At 40.8% G+C, this 19,686-nt stretch overlaps 1 protein-coding gene across 1 annotated transcript in view; it reads left to right on the plus strand.

Annotated features, from left to right (window-relative positions):
• Positions 1 to 6: 6 nt before the first annotated feature.
• Positions 7 to 19,686, plus strand: part of hs6st3b (heparan sulfate 6-O-sulfotransferase 3b) — an 85,962-nt gene continuing 66,282 nt past the window's right edge. Inside the window, exon 1 of the mRNA XM_026144543.2 lies at positions 7 to 2,162. Within this exon, the coding sequence (XP_026000328.1) occupies positions 1,615 to 2,162 (548 nt within the window). The 5' untranslated portion in view covers positions 7 to 1,614. The remainder of the gene's footprint in view (positions 2,163 to 19,686) is intronic.

A 19,686-nucleotide genomic window follows, 5' to 3' on the forward strand; every position in this document is an offset into this window, starting at 1 on the left:
CGCGCGTGTGTGAGTGTGTATTTGTTGAATCTCCAGTGTGAATCTCCAGACACTTCCTGTAGGCTGTGGAAAGGAAAAATCCAAAACAGTGAATCCAAAAATTAACCGAAGTTGTTACATTACGTTTAGAATAACTTAGTTTTTGTAGCCTTCATAATGATAGTGATGATAATAATAATAATCATTATAATAATAATGTTATAGATTATTTGAACTACTTTAAAGCTATATCAGTTATCCATTCATTCCTTTTTTGGTTTTTATTAGATTTCCCTAAAGATCAGTAAAGATTGTTATGTATGATTTGTTTTTGTTTTTGTTTTTTTGTTTGGGGGGGGGGGGGGTTGTTTGTTTTTTTGTTTTGTTTTGTTTTTTTGTTTTTGTGTGACCCTACTTTGCAAATGTACCCGCAGAGAGACATTGTTGCCCGCGGAGAGACATTGTTGTTTTCACATGCTTGTCTTGTCTTCACATGACCGGTAAAGTATTATGTCCAAAATGTGCAGACTATTGTGTGGGGAAGCAGACTATTACTTTAAACTCAATTTCGACATCACTTTAAAGGTGCATTTAAGCCTTTCTAAATTTAATAGCCATCCAAACGACACTATAAGGGCAGTTAGCCAATATAGTGACACAAAAATAATAGGGTTACATGACTGAGCTGCAGATAATGGGACAATAACAGGGTGCGCAAAGGAAATGATAGATAGATAGATAGATAGATAGATAGATAGATAGATAGATAGATAGATAGATAGATAGATAGATAGATAGATAGATAGATAGATAGATAGATAGATAGATAGATAGATAGATAGATAGATAGATAGATAGATAGATAGATAGATAGATAGATAGATAGGTTGGAAGGTCTTTGTATTTAAATGTGAATAAATCTCAGTATTGTCTACGTTCAATATCCGTGTGGGCTTCTGGCTTCGCACTGTGTTAAACAAGATTATGGGATGGACGGGATGGACGGGATGGGATGAGGAGCTTTCCCAGCCCAACCGCGACGAGAGCATAACGCCTATTTGTCGGCTCGGATGCAGCAGCATCCTCTCAAACGCACTGCTTCACTACAGTCAGTTCTGTCTCAACCCGTAAAGGATGCCGTACCCTGCCGGAGCATTCATGCAGCCCAACAAGAAGCCGTGCGACATTTCTGCAGAAATAAGTATGAAGATGCACTGAACCACACTGTGATTTACACTGCATGGGACCAGCACTAGAAAGAAAGAGGGAGTCAAACTAAAAACTCTCTCATCCGACTGCTTCGTTTTCAACTTGATACCGAGGCATGGGAGTCGTCGGCTTGGATGCAGCTCCACACCGGCTTCAGAAGTTGGACAGGCAGAGATTTAATTGCCATGACTCTTGAATACGGACAGGACTTCCAACGCAGTGCAGACGGCGTGCAGTATTTTAGAGTCCTTAAGGTGGACTTCTCATTTTGTCTGAGTGTCTTTGGAGAGTGTTATCTGATCAACGTGTTGCATTTAAAATATAGGCATCTTTAATCTGTCTGAGGCATGGAGGAACATTGATCTCCGAAGTGTCCACGGGTGCTCCTTATTATTCACAGTAACGGAATGAAGACACTATCTTGATATGATGGATGATAGATCCAGTAAGCTCATTTTAGTTCCTATTTTAGCTGTCCTTTTTGTTATGATAGGTTATCAGTACATATGTCCCGCTGGCAGTAATTCATGCCACTTTAAGACTGAGGAGAAATTTAGAGGGGTGAGTCTACTTTCAACCCCTTATCAGGACAGCGATGATTTCTACAGAGATCAAGACCTGGAGGATGACAGCCCTCCGAAACTATCGTCGAAATTCAACTTCACTGAAAGAGACCTTGACAGACACGTGGAGTTCAACATCAAAGGGGACGACGTGATAGTGTTTTTGCACATCCAGAAGACCGGGGGGACGACTTTCGGGAGGCACTTGGTGAGGAATATTCGCTTGGAGCAGCCGTGCGACTGCAAGCCAGGGCAGAAGAAATGCACGTGCCACCGACCGGGGAAAGAAGAGTCCTGGCTCTTCTCCCGGTTCTCTACGGGCTGGAGCTGCGGACTGCATGCAGACTGGACCGAGCTTACGAACTGTGTCCCTGTCATTATGGATAAGAAGGAGGCCCGGAGGAATAAAAGGTAACGCGTGAGAGTCTCTTACAGAAATGCACCCAGTCCCCACAACCCTGGGGGATGCAAAACAATAATGCCCAATTAAACCATGTGACCATAAAACCCTTAATGAATTCAAAATGTAAGTTTAGCCTTTAAGGAAAATGCACTGCCTCTCTTGAGTGGAGAAGTAAGCGGGGATGGAATGGGCACAGGATGGGATGGGTAGGTCTACTCATTGCTATTTCCCTGGAGGGCTTATACAGTTGTCACATTAGGTACAGTATAGTGTACATGAACTTTTTAGGCATCCCCTGTAAGAGGTGAGACTGGAGATAGCTTCTGTAGCTCACTGTAACAACATTCATATACTGTTTTTAAACCTCTAAAATATAAATCTACTGCAAACAGTTAACAGTTAATTGTGCTTAATTGTGCTTAACACCTATCCAAATAACTACTAATATAACTGCTAATATAATTCAAATAAATCTCCAGTGATACAACCTCCTGAAAATGAACACAGAATTCTATAAAAGCCACTCTGAATCCTTCTTTGCCCAACTTTTGTCCTTGAGGTGTTGATGAAGTTGTAAAAAGCTCATGCTCAAGTGCAACTCCTACATCAGGAGCTACTCACAATTCTCTGTGCACCCTTGGCCTTTATGTCTTGCGTTGATGAGTCCCTCTGAGGTGTTTTTTTTTTCTTTGTTGTTGTTGTTGGCACGCAAAAGCAGTGCGCCACTCCCGTACCACATGAAGTCTCCTCATTTGAAGCCATCTTTACTTCATGACTGAGTTCAAATTTTTCCAGGATGTTTGTTTGTTTGTTTGTTTGTTTGGTTCTGTGATGTCACCTCACAGGAAATGCGGAGAAGACCTGCTTCATTCAAAACCCATTATCCGTCAGCGTGTTGTGTGGTAATTACAGTTAAAAAGACATTTGCAAATGCTTCTACTAATGTACAGTCTTGTACAATTACTAAAAGTGGGTGTACTGCAATGAAGCATCCAGTGGATGAGCAATGCGTGTTTGAGTGTTTTCGCTTAGCAAAGTGGATATGTGTATATTTCCGTGCAGCTTCCAGAGTCACTGATTCTTTTAAAAAACTGCAGTAGAAGATACTCGTGCAAGTACTACAAACCGAAGGTGTACTGGCCAAATGTCTTGTTACATTTTTTTTTTTTTAAACTGCAGATAATTTCCTTTTCTGGTTCATATATATATATATATATATATATATATATATATATATATATATATATATATATATATATATATATATATATATATATATATATATATATATATTACACTGAAGTACTTGAGCGCATGATTTATTTCTGCTGTGCCAAGTGTTTTCTTTACTCAGGGAAGTGCTCACTAGATGCGACAGCTCTTCATTTCACAGCTGCAGCATCCATTCTGCTCTTACAGTCCTCTCATGCCTTGTTCCTCAGTGCGCTCCCGCAGCATCTATTCTGAGATTATTCTGCCACGACGACCGAGACTGTTGGCAGACACATTATGTTAGACCACCTCACTAACCAGCCACTGCATAAGGCACATTTATGTGCCATTTGAAAGAGATGACTAACAGCGTTATGCAAATTTTATCCTCATAATTAATTTGTGTATGAGAAATGCCTTAAATTATAATATCATAAATGGTATAAGGTCAAAGTAAAAAAAAAAATCACCCTTGCCCAGCAAAACATGCCATTTGTAATAAAGAAAATACTATAATCCACTTAGAAAAATGTTTAGTCCACCTAAGGGCACGCCGGAGGAATGCCAATACTATATCACTGCCAAATTCTGATGGTACGGCCTTGTTTTGTGATGGGAGCCTCTGAGATTGAGTGTCTGTCTGAGATTGAGTCCTGAGTATACGACTTGCCGGCTCCTGAGGTGGCAGTAAGGGGAGGCCGGGGAAGGAGGGCTGTGATGGCACTGCCTGCGTGGCATGGTGTGGCCTTTTCAGCCAGGCGGTGCGTGCTGCATGGCGAGCCAGCCGTACGGCCCAGGAAAGGTCAGGCGTGTCAGACTGGATCAGCGTGTCCTGCGGTGTAGCTCCTCTGGAGAGTGCTGTCAGTCAGGGGAGAAGCGGAGCAGGCAGGCGGCCTCTCTTCAGGGACTTTTTGGAGAAACATACTTCTAAGTGCTGTCCTCTTAAGTTGTGGAGAGCATCACAGTATTACCTTGTCTGCTGCATGAATTTGGCTGGCTGAGCAGGTTGTTTTTCCTCTCAGGCGATTTCAGAGTTCTCTGCTGAGGACTGCTGTTGGAATTATTTCTGATTGGTACATGTTCATTATCTAACTCTCCAGTCAGGAGTAACTCATGCAGATGTATTCAGTGTGACACTGGGCCGCAAAACAAGGTGCTGATTTTGAAAATGTATTTAACGCTAATGCGCCAAGAACTGACTGAGTAAATGATGTCTTCAGAAGCCTGTGTAATAAAAGGTTAGTATTAGAGAAATATCTGATGTTCTTCTCTACTGAAATTGAAGCGAGCTCAGTGTGATATTCTACCACCAGGTGCAGCTGAACATCTGTCACAGAGATAAATAAACAAAAGCAGAACTTTATTGTTGGTCTGAGGCAAATAAACTTGATTATAAAACTCTCAAATGAATCAGCGTGTCAGTCAGTAAATGTATGTAACAATAATCTGATTTGTTCTGTGTATGAGAAGATAACCGTAAAATGAAAAAAAAAATCCTATAATAAAATGACTTAATTTGATGTTTACGATGTTAATGCTAAGCACTTGCCATAGTTTGCAGAGTGTATCCACTCTGAGTGAATCCACATAATCTCTAAGATCTCTCAACCAAAACCCGGATCATACATTATCTTTCAAACCAACACTAAAAGACTTGCACTGAAAAGTTTATCAGCTATTTAAAATGTGGGGGTGGGATCTTGTCATTTTCCCCTCACATTCTTCTTTATATCATTAATTTTTCACAGCACCACCACAACAGCAAATATAAAAGCCTATACTTCATTAGTGTTTCGAGCGCTGACGTGATAAAACAGATGTTCTGGTGATGCTTTTGCACTAGAATTCATCAGGGTCACCCTCCTGTTGCATAACGTTCACAATGTCAGCATCTCTCACAGTCTACAGGGCAGATCGGATGCTTCGGCAGAATTAAGGCTTTGCTTGGCTCTCGCTATTTCGGCATTTGGTATTTTAGTGACATTTAATGGTCAAGTCTTTGAATTAGGGCTAAGCTAATTTGAACTTTATGATACCTTGTCCTTTTATTGTATCGAAGCAATATTTCGCTTTAGTTGAACTTTTGTGATGCTGGTCTCATATGAGTTCAAGCACAGCCAACCCATTATGTGCGAGTTTCACAGATATTAATAATCATTTTTACTGTCTGGAAGTTTGGTTTCGTTTTGAATTCATATTAAGTCGTTGCTGAATTTTGGTTCAGACTGTCACAAACAGCTGGGAGTAAATTTCCTTTTCAATCAGTGATTGATTCTTGTATTAATTAAGTACCATTTTACATCATTATTGTCAGATAGATGTACACAGCAGCTGCCAAAGCACAAGGTCAAGAATATCACAATAAATATGTGAAAATTTTAATTAATTGCACAGCAAGAACAAGACACCACATTTCCCAGCTGTCATTAGCAGTGTTATATATGTGGATTAAAAACTACCTTTCATCCAGGGAAGTGTGCTCTAGAAGTAACTGACAAGCTGATACTAAGTAAAGCAATTTGATAAATACATAAAAAGCCACAAAATAGGCAAATCTTTATAAAGGTTATTAATAAGATTTTGGTTAAACCATTCGGTTCTCTTTTCAGTTTCTTTGCTATTCATAATATAACCCTTCTTTAGAGCTGCTGGTGTGCAGATCAATCTGCTGTCACTTCCCTGAGGCCTGCTTCTGCAGCACAAATCCATTAAAACTGGGATGCGTGTCTCATTTGAACCATTATTATTTGATATTCTTTGTTATAACTTATTAAGACACTGCACAGATGCACTCACTGTTAATGTAAATGACTCATCCTTTTGCATAAGCAACATTTCCACCTTCTAGTTTTTCTCCAGCTTCTGTCTGTTTGTGTTTGCAGTATAGCCACATTTCCTTAAAACCTTCATTTTGTGCATATTTGTGCAGCCCATAAGCATCCACGTGGAGATGGAAGGATATTGAGAGCACTTTTTGGACAGCCCCCCCGGTTTCACTTTATCTTATTTCCTCCCTCCTTTTTTGCTGTTGCCTCGTGATAATATCACGCATATGCTGATGTTGCACTTTTTATCAATTATACAATCTTCATTAGCAGCTTTCTTGTTGCGTATGCATAATGAACGCTCAGTTCAGCAGTACAAAGAGACCAGCGTCAAAACACAGCACGGCACAGACCCTCGTCGATGCTCTGATTGAATGAAACGTTGAAAGAGAGCGAGAGAGAGACATGTGCCTATTTAGCAATGTCCTCTACTGTGATTCTGAAAATCGATTTCTAGATCACGGCATCCTCAAGGTTTTCATGTTATGTGGACTGTGTTCAAAGTTGAGCGTATTGTGTGTTGGCCTGAAAAGGCAGAGATAACAAAGGATTTGAAACTTGAGCAAAATGATAGCACTGTTTGGTTTTGGGTCTTTTTAATCATCTTTTATTGTAGATTATCACCTTGAAAATGTGGATATATCCTAGTTGTGGAGTTACACATTATGTATCTTTGTGTTACTGTAAATGCACTATGCAATATAAATTGTTCTATTGGAAGCTGAAGGAAAATATCCTTTATATTATGAGGTCATTGGTATTAATTTAATGATTACTTTAGCTTAAAGTTTGACAAGCAATAAGGTGAAGCAGCTACCAGAATAATTCTTTATTCATCAGTAACATGGTGCCACTTTATTAGCAGATGAAGCTACTTTATCCCTGTTTCCCAGAACTGTGAAAGTTCCTGCCAAAAGCATATTTTTTGCCCACCAGTCTTCAAAATAACATATTCACATTCCCTTCATTTCTACAGCAGTCCAGCAGGAGCAGTAACCAGTGTTATTCCTTACTCACCCGAATGACATGCCCGAATCCTTGGCTGAATAACACCCCACATCATATTTTATTCATAATAAGTGATGCAGAGAGGGCTGCAATTACTGTGTGGTCGTTACCACTTACAGCTCTGATCAGTGAACCGTGCATGTCTCACTCTGTCTGCTACCTGCGTATGACATCTACCAATGTTAGGCATATTCCTGAATCAGCATGTGGGAGGGGAGTCATTAACAGCCTGACCTAAATGAACTTGAATGCAGTGAGCAGCTGTATTTTACATGTTGTCATCTGCGTTCCCGCTTTTGTGTTTACAAAAATAGCTTGTCAGTTTGACTTCATCCAAGTCATGTTGTAGTTTGTTTTTTTCATTTCAAGAGGATCGAGGTCGTATTGACCTTGAAAACAGCAGCACGTAAAACAAATGGCTCCTCTTTCCTTTTTTTTTTGATATTCATTAGAAGGAGCTGCCATTTTTCTTCTTTGTCTGACCGACCAATGCGCTGTTAGGCTATGTGAGAATAAAAAGAATAGCATTCATTTGAAACTTTTGTTAAATACATAACATATCGTAACAACAAATAGAGCATTTCTCTTGTTGCTCTCTATGAACTCAGACTTTCTGAGCTGAGTGGAGAAGGGAAAGTGCAGACTCGCAGGGTAATGGATGCCCTCTGGGCACAGATGAACCTGAATGAGGAAAGTTGAGCAGATTTACAGTTCCGGTCGTATCTTTGGATGTAGGAGGGAAAGTGCTCATCAAAATGATGGGATGTTTAGTATGTGTGAAGCTGAGAGTGCCCTTGCAGGCTTTGGACTTCCAGGGTGCGCAGATTGCTTTTCCTGTGTCATTAATTTGAGTCGTCATTGCTGGCAGGCCTGATCCAGTTGGTTTGATAATTAAGCATTACCTCTACAGAGGGTACAACAGCATATGTCAAGCAATTGTTCACCAGTGTGACAAATAAAATTCAAATTGGACTATGTAGGGGAAAAATATGAGTGGGGAAACAAAGAATCGTTTGTGCAGCAGCTTTTTTAGTCGCTTTCGAGGGTAGATGACATTTTTGAGAGGCGGAACCATTCAAAAGCTTGACCAGAAACACATTTTTATTCAAATTTCAGAATGTGCCATTGCTTTCATATCAACTATTTTATCAGATTAATCAGACTGGCGTGCTTGTGTTATATCATTTTATTTTTGAATTGCTTTGTCACTACTCATTGCCATCACGGACGAATTAATTGGACAGAGCACACAACCAATCTGGACGGAAACCTGACTCGCCACACAGCTAACACCTGGACAAGGTGTGGTATCTCCTGGTTGTTGGACCTCGTCTGGATTGGGGGTTTCCTGTTTGGTCAAGCCTTTGAAGTGTAAGTGGAACTGCCATAGCAACTACCCATCTGGGGAGGCAAAAAGTCAGAGTAATAAGAACTTTTAGCAAAACAAAAACAAACAAACACAAAGGGCGTGTAGAGGGTTGGATGCAAGGGACAGGGTGAGATGGAGACAGATATTCTACAGCAGCGGTCCCCAACCCCTAGGTGACGGGCCGATACCGGTCCGTGAGTCGTTTGTTACCGGACCGCAAGAGTTGAGGCTCGGCTGTGAAATTTATGGCTTTCAGGCCTTTTATTGGTTTTAGGGGTTGTTTTTTTTTGGTTTTTTTATCGTTTTTATCATTAACTCGGTTTCCCTGGGTCTTTTCCCGTCTGATATGAATAAATCTTCTTTTTTTTTGGTACTGGTACTGGTTTTATTTTGTTGTATTTATCCGCGACACCTTAAAAGCTGGTCCGTGAACATATTGTGGCGCAAAAAAGGTTGGGGGCCGCTGTTCTGCTGTCATGATCCCTAAAGGGAGCAGCCAAAAGAAGAAGCAAGACAAAAAATAAATACAACAAAAAACAACTGACATTCACTTAAGGCTTCAATCTTGAAAGGGGTCACAGTCAAATAGCATGACTGTGAAACAGAACCTGCCTCCCTATTAGTGTGACTGACGCATAACATATGGTGTATTTCAAGAGATTGTGCATCAACCATTGTGGCCTGATACGTAACAAACTGTTGCACCATTGCTTAGTGCATGTCAATTAAGTGATTACATTCAAAACAATGGCCCTTATAAACCCTTGCAATATTAGCATTTGGGGATGGGGGGTGTGCTGTTATGGATATTTGTCATTGTCCCTTAGCCTGATCTGTTCGAGATGTGGCTTAGTGGGTTTTTCTGCTCTAAGAGCCACTCTAAGTAATGAAAACTGCTCAGTTTGCCAGGATAGGTTTTCGGATTCTCTGGTGCCGCTGTCAAATACTTGCTGGTCTGGCAAATATGAATCTGCAGTCCTCTGATTCAGCTCCTATAGTGTGATTAATAGTTAGCTTGGTGTCAAGTGAATGGCTAAGAGCCTCCAGTCTTCTGGAAGCTGGTTTGCAAAATTTGGTTAGATTCAAATCCCCTAAACTTTCTTGTTTTATCATGTCCCGCAGTGCAGCACAGTCACTTTCACAGTGTCTCCATTTATAACATTCGCTCTTTTCATAATTTAATCCAAGCCATCACATACATGAATACCCTGCTTTATCTCTAAACTTTGTTCAACCGTGATCTCTCAGTGCTGTCACGGAGCCAGACTTTTACTTACCGGTCAGCTTTTGATCAGAGTGAGAACACCTGCTCGACTGAGGTAAAAAGAAAAGGAGCAAAGCGCCTCACGCTGATCTGTATAAATGTAGTCATCAGTGTGATGAAAATGAGTCAGCTGGTGCAGTGATTCAAAGATTCTGTGTTTAACGTCCCCATGAGGCCTATTTCGTGGCTGAGCCGCTGAAAATGCTTCTATTATCAAAGGGGCAATTAACTTTGGCTCTGTTTCCCTCTAATTGAGAAAAGAACATTCTAGTTCTGTACTACAAACAGTCCATAAAAAGTAATTGTGCAAAACTAAAAGAATTTCCCCATAAATTCTTTATTATTTGCTGATCGGGAGCAGCCGGGAGCAACCCGATCAGCACGCTCATGAATATTGCTTTAATGACGCTCGTTGTTCCTTTGTAACAGCGTCTCAGCTTTTTGTGCTGTAGTTAAAAAAAATAAATCTGGCTTTAGCCTCTTTTAACCAGTTTAGCAATTTTGAAATGCAAGACCCAACATGACTGAATGCACGAAGCTGTTTAAGCTTAATTTGTAGCTTTGGTTCATATAAACAGATCAAGTAGATCGGATATGCTTTGACACAAAGCATATCCGATCTCTTCTTTGTTTGTGTGTGTGTGTGTGTTGTTCATACTTATGCCTGGACTTGACGTAAATGACATCAAACATTGACTTGTAAAATGCCACAAAAGGTGCCCGGCTGTGTTATTTCTCAACCAATGAAAAGCCCGTGCCAGGAATAACAGCCTCTGGAGTTGATTTATTATAACAACCAGGAGAAAGGTCATCTGTTCTTATCTGGGGCACGATGGTGACAGGTAAGTTATACAGTGGGGAGGCTAGCTAAAACTGGCTGCCTCGCACAGCTCCCCAATTTGGATTCAGAGATTGACGGAGCACCTGGCACACTTAAGAGTGTAAGTGCAGGTGGAGTCACCTTCACAGACTAATCTCCTGTCACAGAGGAGGACGACATTCTCGCTGTTTTGATGCTGTAATAGTTAGTGCCGCCTGGCAATGTGGTGAAATGAATAAAACTTTAGCTCTGCGCTTCAGGACTGCCTCACGGGACGTATGTATGCAATGAAACGGTAATCCATAAAATATGTAGAGCTGATAAAATCTTTACTGCTGGTCTCCTCTGCATCTTCCCCATCCTGTGGCATCAGCCAGACTTGTGAGAGAGATCTGAATAATCTCACTGAACAGATTGCAGTCCAGATTGCCTCTTAAATTTCTGCATTTATAAATAGGCGCGTTCCTTTTTTTATTTTTGCTAAATCGTTATAGATACTTGATTAGCAGCATCTCAGTTTTATTGATGTGGCATACAGAAAATCTAGTCTAAACAATTTTCCCCTGTGCAACTCCCCATGCATAGCTTTTCCCCATCTATTTAACATTCTCTATATTTTTTTTAATGAGTGTGAAGGCAGAAAGCATCTAAAGCTGTTGTATATCGTTGTCTGTTATGGTGAATGAAAAATAGTTTATTTCCCACTGGAAAAGGATTTCCTCCTTTAGATCAATCTCTATTCACTCCCACCTACAATATTGCAATATAAATTGGGTCCCAGGCCACAGTATAATAAGTATGGATTGAAAATGTGCCCTAACAGTACAGGACTAGAGAGGAGACTAACATCTTGCGGCATCACAGAGTGCTGGTGTGGAACAAATAGCATTATGTCCCAGCACGTGTTGTGATACAGCACATCAACCTCATCATAGGAATCTGATGTCCCTCAATGTGAGCCAGTTCTCTCGAGGCGCCAGATGAATGGCTACAAAACAGAGCTTTAAATCCCTCCCTCAAATCCAGGGATCAGTTAACTTCCCATCAATCCCTGTTCTGCGACGGAGAGTGGACTTTGCTTCATTCATCATTCCGTGTAAGCCTCCCCTCCTATGTTTGGAATCTGAGGTGTGAATTTGTTTACTCTCTCGCGGCGAGAGGAAATTGTTCTAACGCTGGTGGCATTTGCTTCACTTGTAATACCGGGCGTGCCTGCGAATCACGAGAAATTATGGAGGGAAGAAAAGTATTAAGTGCCTCCGAGTGTCTCCTTTTGAACAGCGCGCATGAATTATCAGGAAATGGCTCTTTTCCTCACAATGTCACCAGTTTCAAGAATGGGTATAAGCTCGCACATATTACAGCCAAACTACAGAAATTAACATTCAGTTTTCACACACCTGCTAAAGACAATATAATGAGGAAGCCAATTTGGATGTTTTGAGAGCTTTCAGCACCAGCATGCTTTGCTGTTGCTGGGCTGTTTCGGGTCTGGCAGTGCAATGCGGGGTGCCAACATGACTAATGGGCCTAATGTGGAACCTCTATCGACTTGCACAAAAATACTCAGGGATTGATTTGACTGCTTATGCCACTGCTATAATCTCCCTTCCAATGATACCGTTTCACAGCTATTTGTACTACTTTGTGCTGCCTTCTTCTTTTTTTTCTTCTTCTTATGACACGAGAATATATGCTGCTTAGTTCAGAAACCATATGTGGCATCGGTTTACATTGTTGCCTTTGCATGACAATAATGGATGTGGCTATATGCAGGTAACAAAATGTTTTGACTGTGCATTTACACCCACTCTACAAGCGTCTTGAACTCTGGTAGAGGCATAAAAAAAAGGTTGTGGAAGGACTGGAGGGTGTCCAAACAGTGGGAAAGGGGTGGGATCTACTGTGGACAGCTCAGCAGCCCATTAACACAGGGAGACAGGCAATTATTTATGCTCACATTTACACAATTTTGGAATCACCAATTAACCTGCATGTCTTTGGAATGTGGGAGGAAGCTGGTGCATCTGGTAAAAACATGCACCACCCTGCCATCCATCTGCATCATGATTCTCATCACTTTCATTCTTATCAAAGCATTGAGCAAGCCTCGTTTGATTTTCAGCGTGTTCCAGCATCGGCGGGTCTACAAAGTTAAGAGAGAAGCGGCATTATTTTATGTTACATTTAAAGGCAGCCTTGTAATTTTCTAACCTGTCAAACGCCCACTGTGATGTCTTAGAAGGATTTGTGGGTGTGTGGTCACTTTAGTGTTTCACAGAACTTCTTTACAAACTCAGCACCAAGAGAATGAAATAATGTCTATTGGTACAGACACATTATAACACTGGTTAGCTCAAATTTCTTACCTGGGATTGTTGTAGACAAGCATACCTTTTTAACTCTTTCTACATAAAGACAATGTCTTAAGATATCCCCTGTACCCTTTGTGACCAATTTTGACACCTCAGTATAAATCAGTACAGACGTGGTTTGATGACCATTAGAAAAGTTTCTGTTTTTTTCCAAAGGTAGATGCGTACTTGGAGACCACCCTCACTACCTTCTGATGCACATTCAGTCATGTAGTTCTACAAACAACTCAGTTCAGAAAAGCACTTCACGAGCTATCCCCAGTAGGTTTTCAAGGGGTAAAAAGTTAAAACCCAGTTGCGAGAAAATAATCACCACAGCAACCGTAAACACATGTGCTCACCCCGTGTGTATTGACTGCTTTTTGAGGTCTGCTCTCCTGAAGCGAGCAGAGCTATAAGCAGCTATTCCAAGACATGGCCTTTCCATGTAGATGATTGATTCAGGTACAGTGAGGAAGGAGAGGAGGGCTCAGGCTTTGGGCTGTGTCCGTTAATCATACTGTATTACCACACAGGAGGCATTTATCACCAAACACCAAAGGCTTCAGTCCATGGGGAACACTGAAACCAATCTCATCGCTTACATGCAATCCATCTAGGTCCACAAAAAACAGCAATGTTGAGCGCTACCACATTTATTTTCTCTGTAAGAGGAGAAGGATATTCTAAAGAAAAAGCAAGAAACCTAAAAAAAAAAAAACCCTGAAGAAAAGTAGGGCTTTTGAGAGACTTTGGAATTTTTTTAAAAAAACCTGTGTGGTGTTGTTGTCACAGCAGGATGTGCAAGCATCAACCTTGGCCCCTGGGCGTTCTGAGTAGAACTACAGCTTCTACACAGATAGGCTTTAATGTTTCAGGTACCAGTAAGATGATGAAATAGGAGTTTGGAAAGTCGGAGAGTACATTTTTTAATCCTTTGTCACTATGATCACTAATTATTTTCTCATCATTTGATTACTACTTTGTATTTGTCATTCTTCCCTGTTTATAATAGCATTGAAGGCAGCTGTATTTTTATTTATTTTTTCTCACAGAGCTGTTGTTTGTGTGAACTCAGCCTTGACTGAGTGAAGCTCATGGACCCATGGGTCTCACAGCCAAAGCCATGTGGTGTATTTGGAGTTCATTCTCTTATCCTATTGGCTCCTAGTCAAAATCTACCTTTTCCAGCAAATTTTCAGTTTATAATCAACAAAATGTGTTGCCAATCCAGTTTTCTAGAAACTGCCCCACATGTACAATGCTTCCAGACAAAACTGCACTTATGTTCGACAATTGTTTTCTTGTTGTTTTTTTTTGTCTATAGAAAGGAGAACGATCCACAATTTCTCTCAACTCTGTCTGGAATTCATAAATTGCCTTTGTGTTTCATCATCTGCCAGTGATTACCAATGCAGCCAACATTGTTATTGGCTAACAGTTAGAACGATGGAGTAGAATAACAAAAATAGACTGGCTAGGTTAAAGCTTTGCTCTCAGGTATAAACAACTGACTTTGCAATTTATTCCACAATGTTCAGAAATGATAGTTCAAGACTAGAGTGTCCGGCTAAACTCTTATGTATAGTTTTGGTTTGAGCATGCAGCCCTGTACTAAAGCTTCAGGCCACCACAGATTTATTTTTATTTTGCTTCAAAATAGCAAGGCTTGTCATTTTGTAATTTGTCAAGCGGTCTTGGACAATAGTTCTGAAGGTTTTCAGAAGATCTCTGAAAGTTTTTCTTTGAAAGCTTTTTCTTTCAGTTGATCCATCTAATGCAGGGGTCTCAAACTCCAGGCCTTGAGGGCCGGTGTCCTGCAGGTTTTAGATCTCACCCTGGGTCAACACACCTGAATCAAATGATTTGTTCATTAACAGGCCTCTGGAGAACTTCAAGACATGTTGAGGAGGTAACTTAGCCATTTAAATCAGCTGTGTTGGATCAAGGACACATCTAAAACCTGCAGGACAGCGGCCCTCGAGGCCTGGAGTTCGAGACCCCTGATCTAATGTTTACTGAAGCCTCATCAGAAATCATCTCACTGGAAGTGTGGCCATCAAGAAGCCATTGAGGAGGAAAAAGCTGTGGTATTCCACATTACACAGGAACTGGACTGTAAATTGGTGGTAACGGGTATTATGGAGTGATAAATTTCAAATAGATATTTCAGGTTCAAATGCTAATTAATATGATGTCTGGAGCATCAACAGCCATCTATAAAGCACGGTGGAGGCACTGTCATAGTTTGCGGCTGCATTTCAGCTAGTGGTGTTGGGGATTCTGTCAGGATTGTTGGATTATGAAAGCAGAGAGGTGCTCCACCATGCAATACCAACAAGAAAATGTCTGATTGGCAAGCTTCTCATTGACTTTATTTTTCAGCGTGACATCGATCACACTGCCAATGCAATAAAAGCATACCTGGATAGAAAAACATACAAAGGACCACTATCAGTCTTGGATTGATTTCCCCAGAACCCAGGCCCATTATTGAAGCAGTGTGGGATTATCTTGAGAATAGAATAGAACAAAAGGCAGCCAACAGCCACAGGAGAGCTTTGAATGTCTTTCAAGAACGCCAGAAAACCTCCTAGTTCCGATTTTCCTGGAAAAACATTTAAAAAATGAGGTGGCTTGAGACTGTTTCACATTACTGTATATTAATGGGTTGTTATCAGTAATTATATATAAAAATAAGCTTTGAATCATATTCTGATAGCGAGGGTCTCCAAAGCCGATGTAAAGAATAAAACTCTTATAAGGTGCTCTGGTTTCTCTGGTGTTTTTTTGTAGTGTACTTCAGTTTAGCATTTATTGGCTAGTTTGCATGGCTGAACTTATACATCGCATGCATTAGTGTGTAAATAAGTTTCCCCCAAAAGCATTTTATCTGAAGAAAGCATGTAATTTGTTCACCATCACAGCTTAGTTAAGTACTGTGAAGCAAAAATGAAACTGTGACTCGAACCACCCCCACCACGGTGCCAGATAATATTCTCCCTGATTACTGGCCTCCAGGATCCTCGTGTACAGACTGCACTCACACCCTCTAACATCTAACATTAGCCGCACTAATGGTTTTCACAGTGGGGGGGAGGGGTTGTGTTTAAAGGCTGTGAAATAATGTGTCTCTGTATGGCAGGACTCTCCTTTTGTCCTGAGTGAAAGCTCAAGTAAAAAGCTTATTACACACCAAAGGCTACAATTACTGAGGAGATGTTAAGCCTTCGGTTGAGACACATTTTGTAATATCAAAATTTCTGGAATATAATAGCAATGTAAGAGATTTGAAAAAAAAAAGAGCCTTTGTTCCACCCTTTTTAGGAGCATTTCAGTCTGCACAGGTTGATGCTGACTTACAATACAGCTTCACTGACAAGACTTTTTAGTGACTCTTGAGTTTTGCAGCTTTTTCCCACTGAATGGACCTAAAAGAAAGTTAATGTATTTTCTCCACAGCCTGCCAGCCTCTCTCCAATCTGTTGATCATGAAAAGCTGCATCGTAGTAAACAAGTTTGCCCACAGGGAATCTTACCATGAAGATGTCAGTCTGACATTTACATATAAATGCAAAGTGCGAGTAGGTGAGGTTACACTTCTGACTCTGGCTGTAATTGTTTAAAAGCAAAGTCTCAGACCCGCGTTCTCTGAGGGCCCTTTGCACCATTGCTTGATAAATATAGCAAGCAGATGCCTGTTTACACACGCACCTCTGATGAGCAGCTGTTTTTTGCCACGTTAACAAGACAACGTCTAAGCCAAAGCAGCCTTGCTGTTTTTAATTAACTGACCACACTTGCAATCACAGTGATGTCTTCTGTCTGGTGCAAGTACATCAAAGTCAAACATGTTCCCAGCAGTCTGCATTTGAGGTGAAGTTTTTGATTTCTTTCATTTTTTTTGCTCGTCTGAGAGCTAAATGGAAATGTGCTGTGAAGCTTTTTAATGTCAACATGTGGAAGCTTCAGCTCAGTGGAACACTGGCAGACACACACACACATACACACATCCAATCGCACTCCTCCCCCAGTCTTTACAAGAGTGACAGGTCATCCAGAAATTTATATTCATGGCTGGAAATGGAAATGGAACAACCAAGAGGGGGGTGTCCTGCTGTGCTACCACCAGTTACTGAGGTGCACTGGAGGGGAGAGAGTGACATTTAACAGCGTGAAGATGAGGGGCCTCCGACCAGCTTGCAGCAGATGCACTGGTACATATAGAAACAGTACAGATGGTCTTTAAAGTGAGGCGGTGCAAGCTGAGAGGAATGGTTCCCAGAGCTGAGGGAGTTATTTCATGTAGCCACCACCTTGCCGCAGTCAAGGGAGACAAACAGGAAAATCAATACTCCCACTCAGGACAGTTCACTACAAGGGCCTCCCTCAGCAGGCCTGTCTGTCAGAATCAGTCCCTCAAGTGGTCTGGGATGTGAACTGCTGACAAGGTAGGTGTCAGAGCACACTGATCACACTCTTACAGCGCGACTGAAGTCTTGTTCAGCACCGTGGACAGCTCCAGAAAGACAGCGACAAACCCCAGCAAATTGGTCCCAAGCTTATCAACCCTTTGTCATATTAACATCATTGTCATTGCCTGGCACTAACATCAAATCATCAGATACCTAATATACATATTAAATTCTTATATTGTTTAAATGAAGTTAGCGGCTTAATTCACTTTTTCTGTTTTAATTATAGCTACGTTCTTTAGATGAAGAATTTCAACCAATATTAATGATATCATCAATTAGAAATACTGACTGTATATAACGGCAATAGCCACCACGATGCCCAGAATCCTCATGCTGAATGTTTTTGCCACAGCCCGTCTATGTTTTGTGCATTCTGCATATTGCACGATTGCATTTCTCTATGTATTTAAAAATGTTTACCTCGAAGTAAACGGAGAAAGTGGTGCTGAAAAGAAACATCAACATCAAAGCTGATATAAGAAATGAAAAGAAGAAACAAGATCAACTGTCTGTGAGAATGAAACAGGTGAAGGACAAGAAGCGGCCGTCTGTCAGCATAAATCGGACAAAGAAACTGCAGTGGAAAAAAAAATCTATATTCTCCATGATCTGTGTGTTAGTGTCGAGAAATTAGGCCATAAGTACTATCTTTAAAGAAAGTTTAGATAAGACAGAAAAACACAAATAATAATAATAATAATAATGGAAACAAGTATTTTCGTCATCATAAATCAAAGTAAACATTTTGTCCTGCACATCTTTTTAGGTACATCCATCCATTTTAATAATATCCCTTTAAAATAGGGAGTAGAAGACAGAGTAGCAGTCACATTTATCCACAGTATCTGCAGAAAGAGTGTGAGAATAGGAAGGGGGGGGGGGGGGGGCAGTGAGTCCTGCCAATGGTAATGAAGCTACCACTACAAATGGGCTAGTCATTCATGATTAACCGGCGTGTCATGCCTGAAGTAATTGCCTTAATTAGCTATTGAACAGGTTTCAGGGTTAATGGGACAACAGGTTGGCAGTGAACCTGATTTACTGTTGGAAGTTAATGATTTTACTCTCATCTTCCACTCATTCCTCAAAATGATTTGATTAACAGTAAGGGAGAACCAGATCCCCTTGTTTGTTAATACAAAATCAATTTCATGGCTGGCTGAGCTATCTCTGACAGTGTTTTTGTTAGGCGAGCAAGGTCTTCAGTCAGCCACTGGAGACAGGACAAACATAGGCAGGCCGGTAGAAGAGCGCAGACGGTAAATCTGCCAGTCCTATTGCAGTGCAGTACTGGTGGTTGGGAGCTGGCAGCTTTCCCACTCTGCCCACAAATGCACCTCCACTAAGCTTTTCTGTCATGACTACCAGCCAATCCAGTGTGTTTTCCCTAAGACTGTGTCAGAGGAATAAGCCTATGAGAGTAATTGGGAAGCAGGTACCGTAAAGTCTCCCCTGTGAGGCAGGATCAGTGTGTTTAGAAGTGTGCTTTGTGTGGAATGCCAGAGGGTCGAACGTGTAAAGATATTGTCCTCCAATCCTCATACGCCAAGGCCACTTAATTGGCAAAGCAATGGTTCTTTATTGAATAGAGGTCAAAAAATAACTGCCTTTTTACACTTAACCTCAATTTTTCTCACTGAAAACAGTTTAGACAAACAATTTGGCTCTGCTTCTTTGTGGCATATTATGCCTACAGCATGGCTAGGGCATTTTGGCAGAGCTCACAAGCTGATTTCAGAGGAGTTAGAGCTTGAGCACATTCGCTGCAGGAATATTACAGCAATTGATTTTTTTTCTTTTTCTGTTACAAATTGCTTTTGCTTAGCACTGTCCATGATTAGAATAGGTGGGTGACTGCAGCATGCATCCAACAAAGCTGCAGGTTTTACTTTGTTGCAGCATTTTACAGTTATAATACAGCTATTTGTGCAAACTATATGAACATGTGCAGACATCGTGCTTTTTCATCTCTGAGCCTTTAAACTACTATCATCAATAGTTTCTCAACTCTTCGTGCATGTACCTGCAACTTAAGCTCATTTAATTTCAGCTACAGCAATTACCTGATTAATCACTTAGAAGATTAGGAATGATCAGAAGATTTATAATCAGTAAACTCTTTGTTAAGCCAAAATACCATAAGATATTGGTTGGTTTCTCTGACTCTGTCTAATAATATCTTTGGGTTTTTGGGTGACAAAA

Source organism: Astatotilapia calliptera, chromosome 16 (assembly GCF_964374335.1).
Source record: "Astatotilapia calliptera chromosome 16, fAstCal68.1, whole genome shotgun sequence".
In the NCBI taxonomy this organism is placed as follows: Eukaryota; Metazoa; Chordata; class Actinopteri; order Cichliformes; family Cichlidae; genus Astatotilapia; species Astatotilapia calliptera.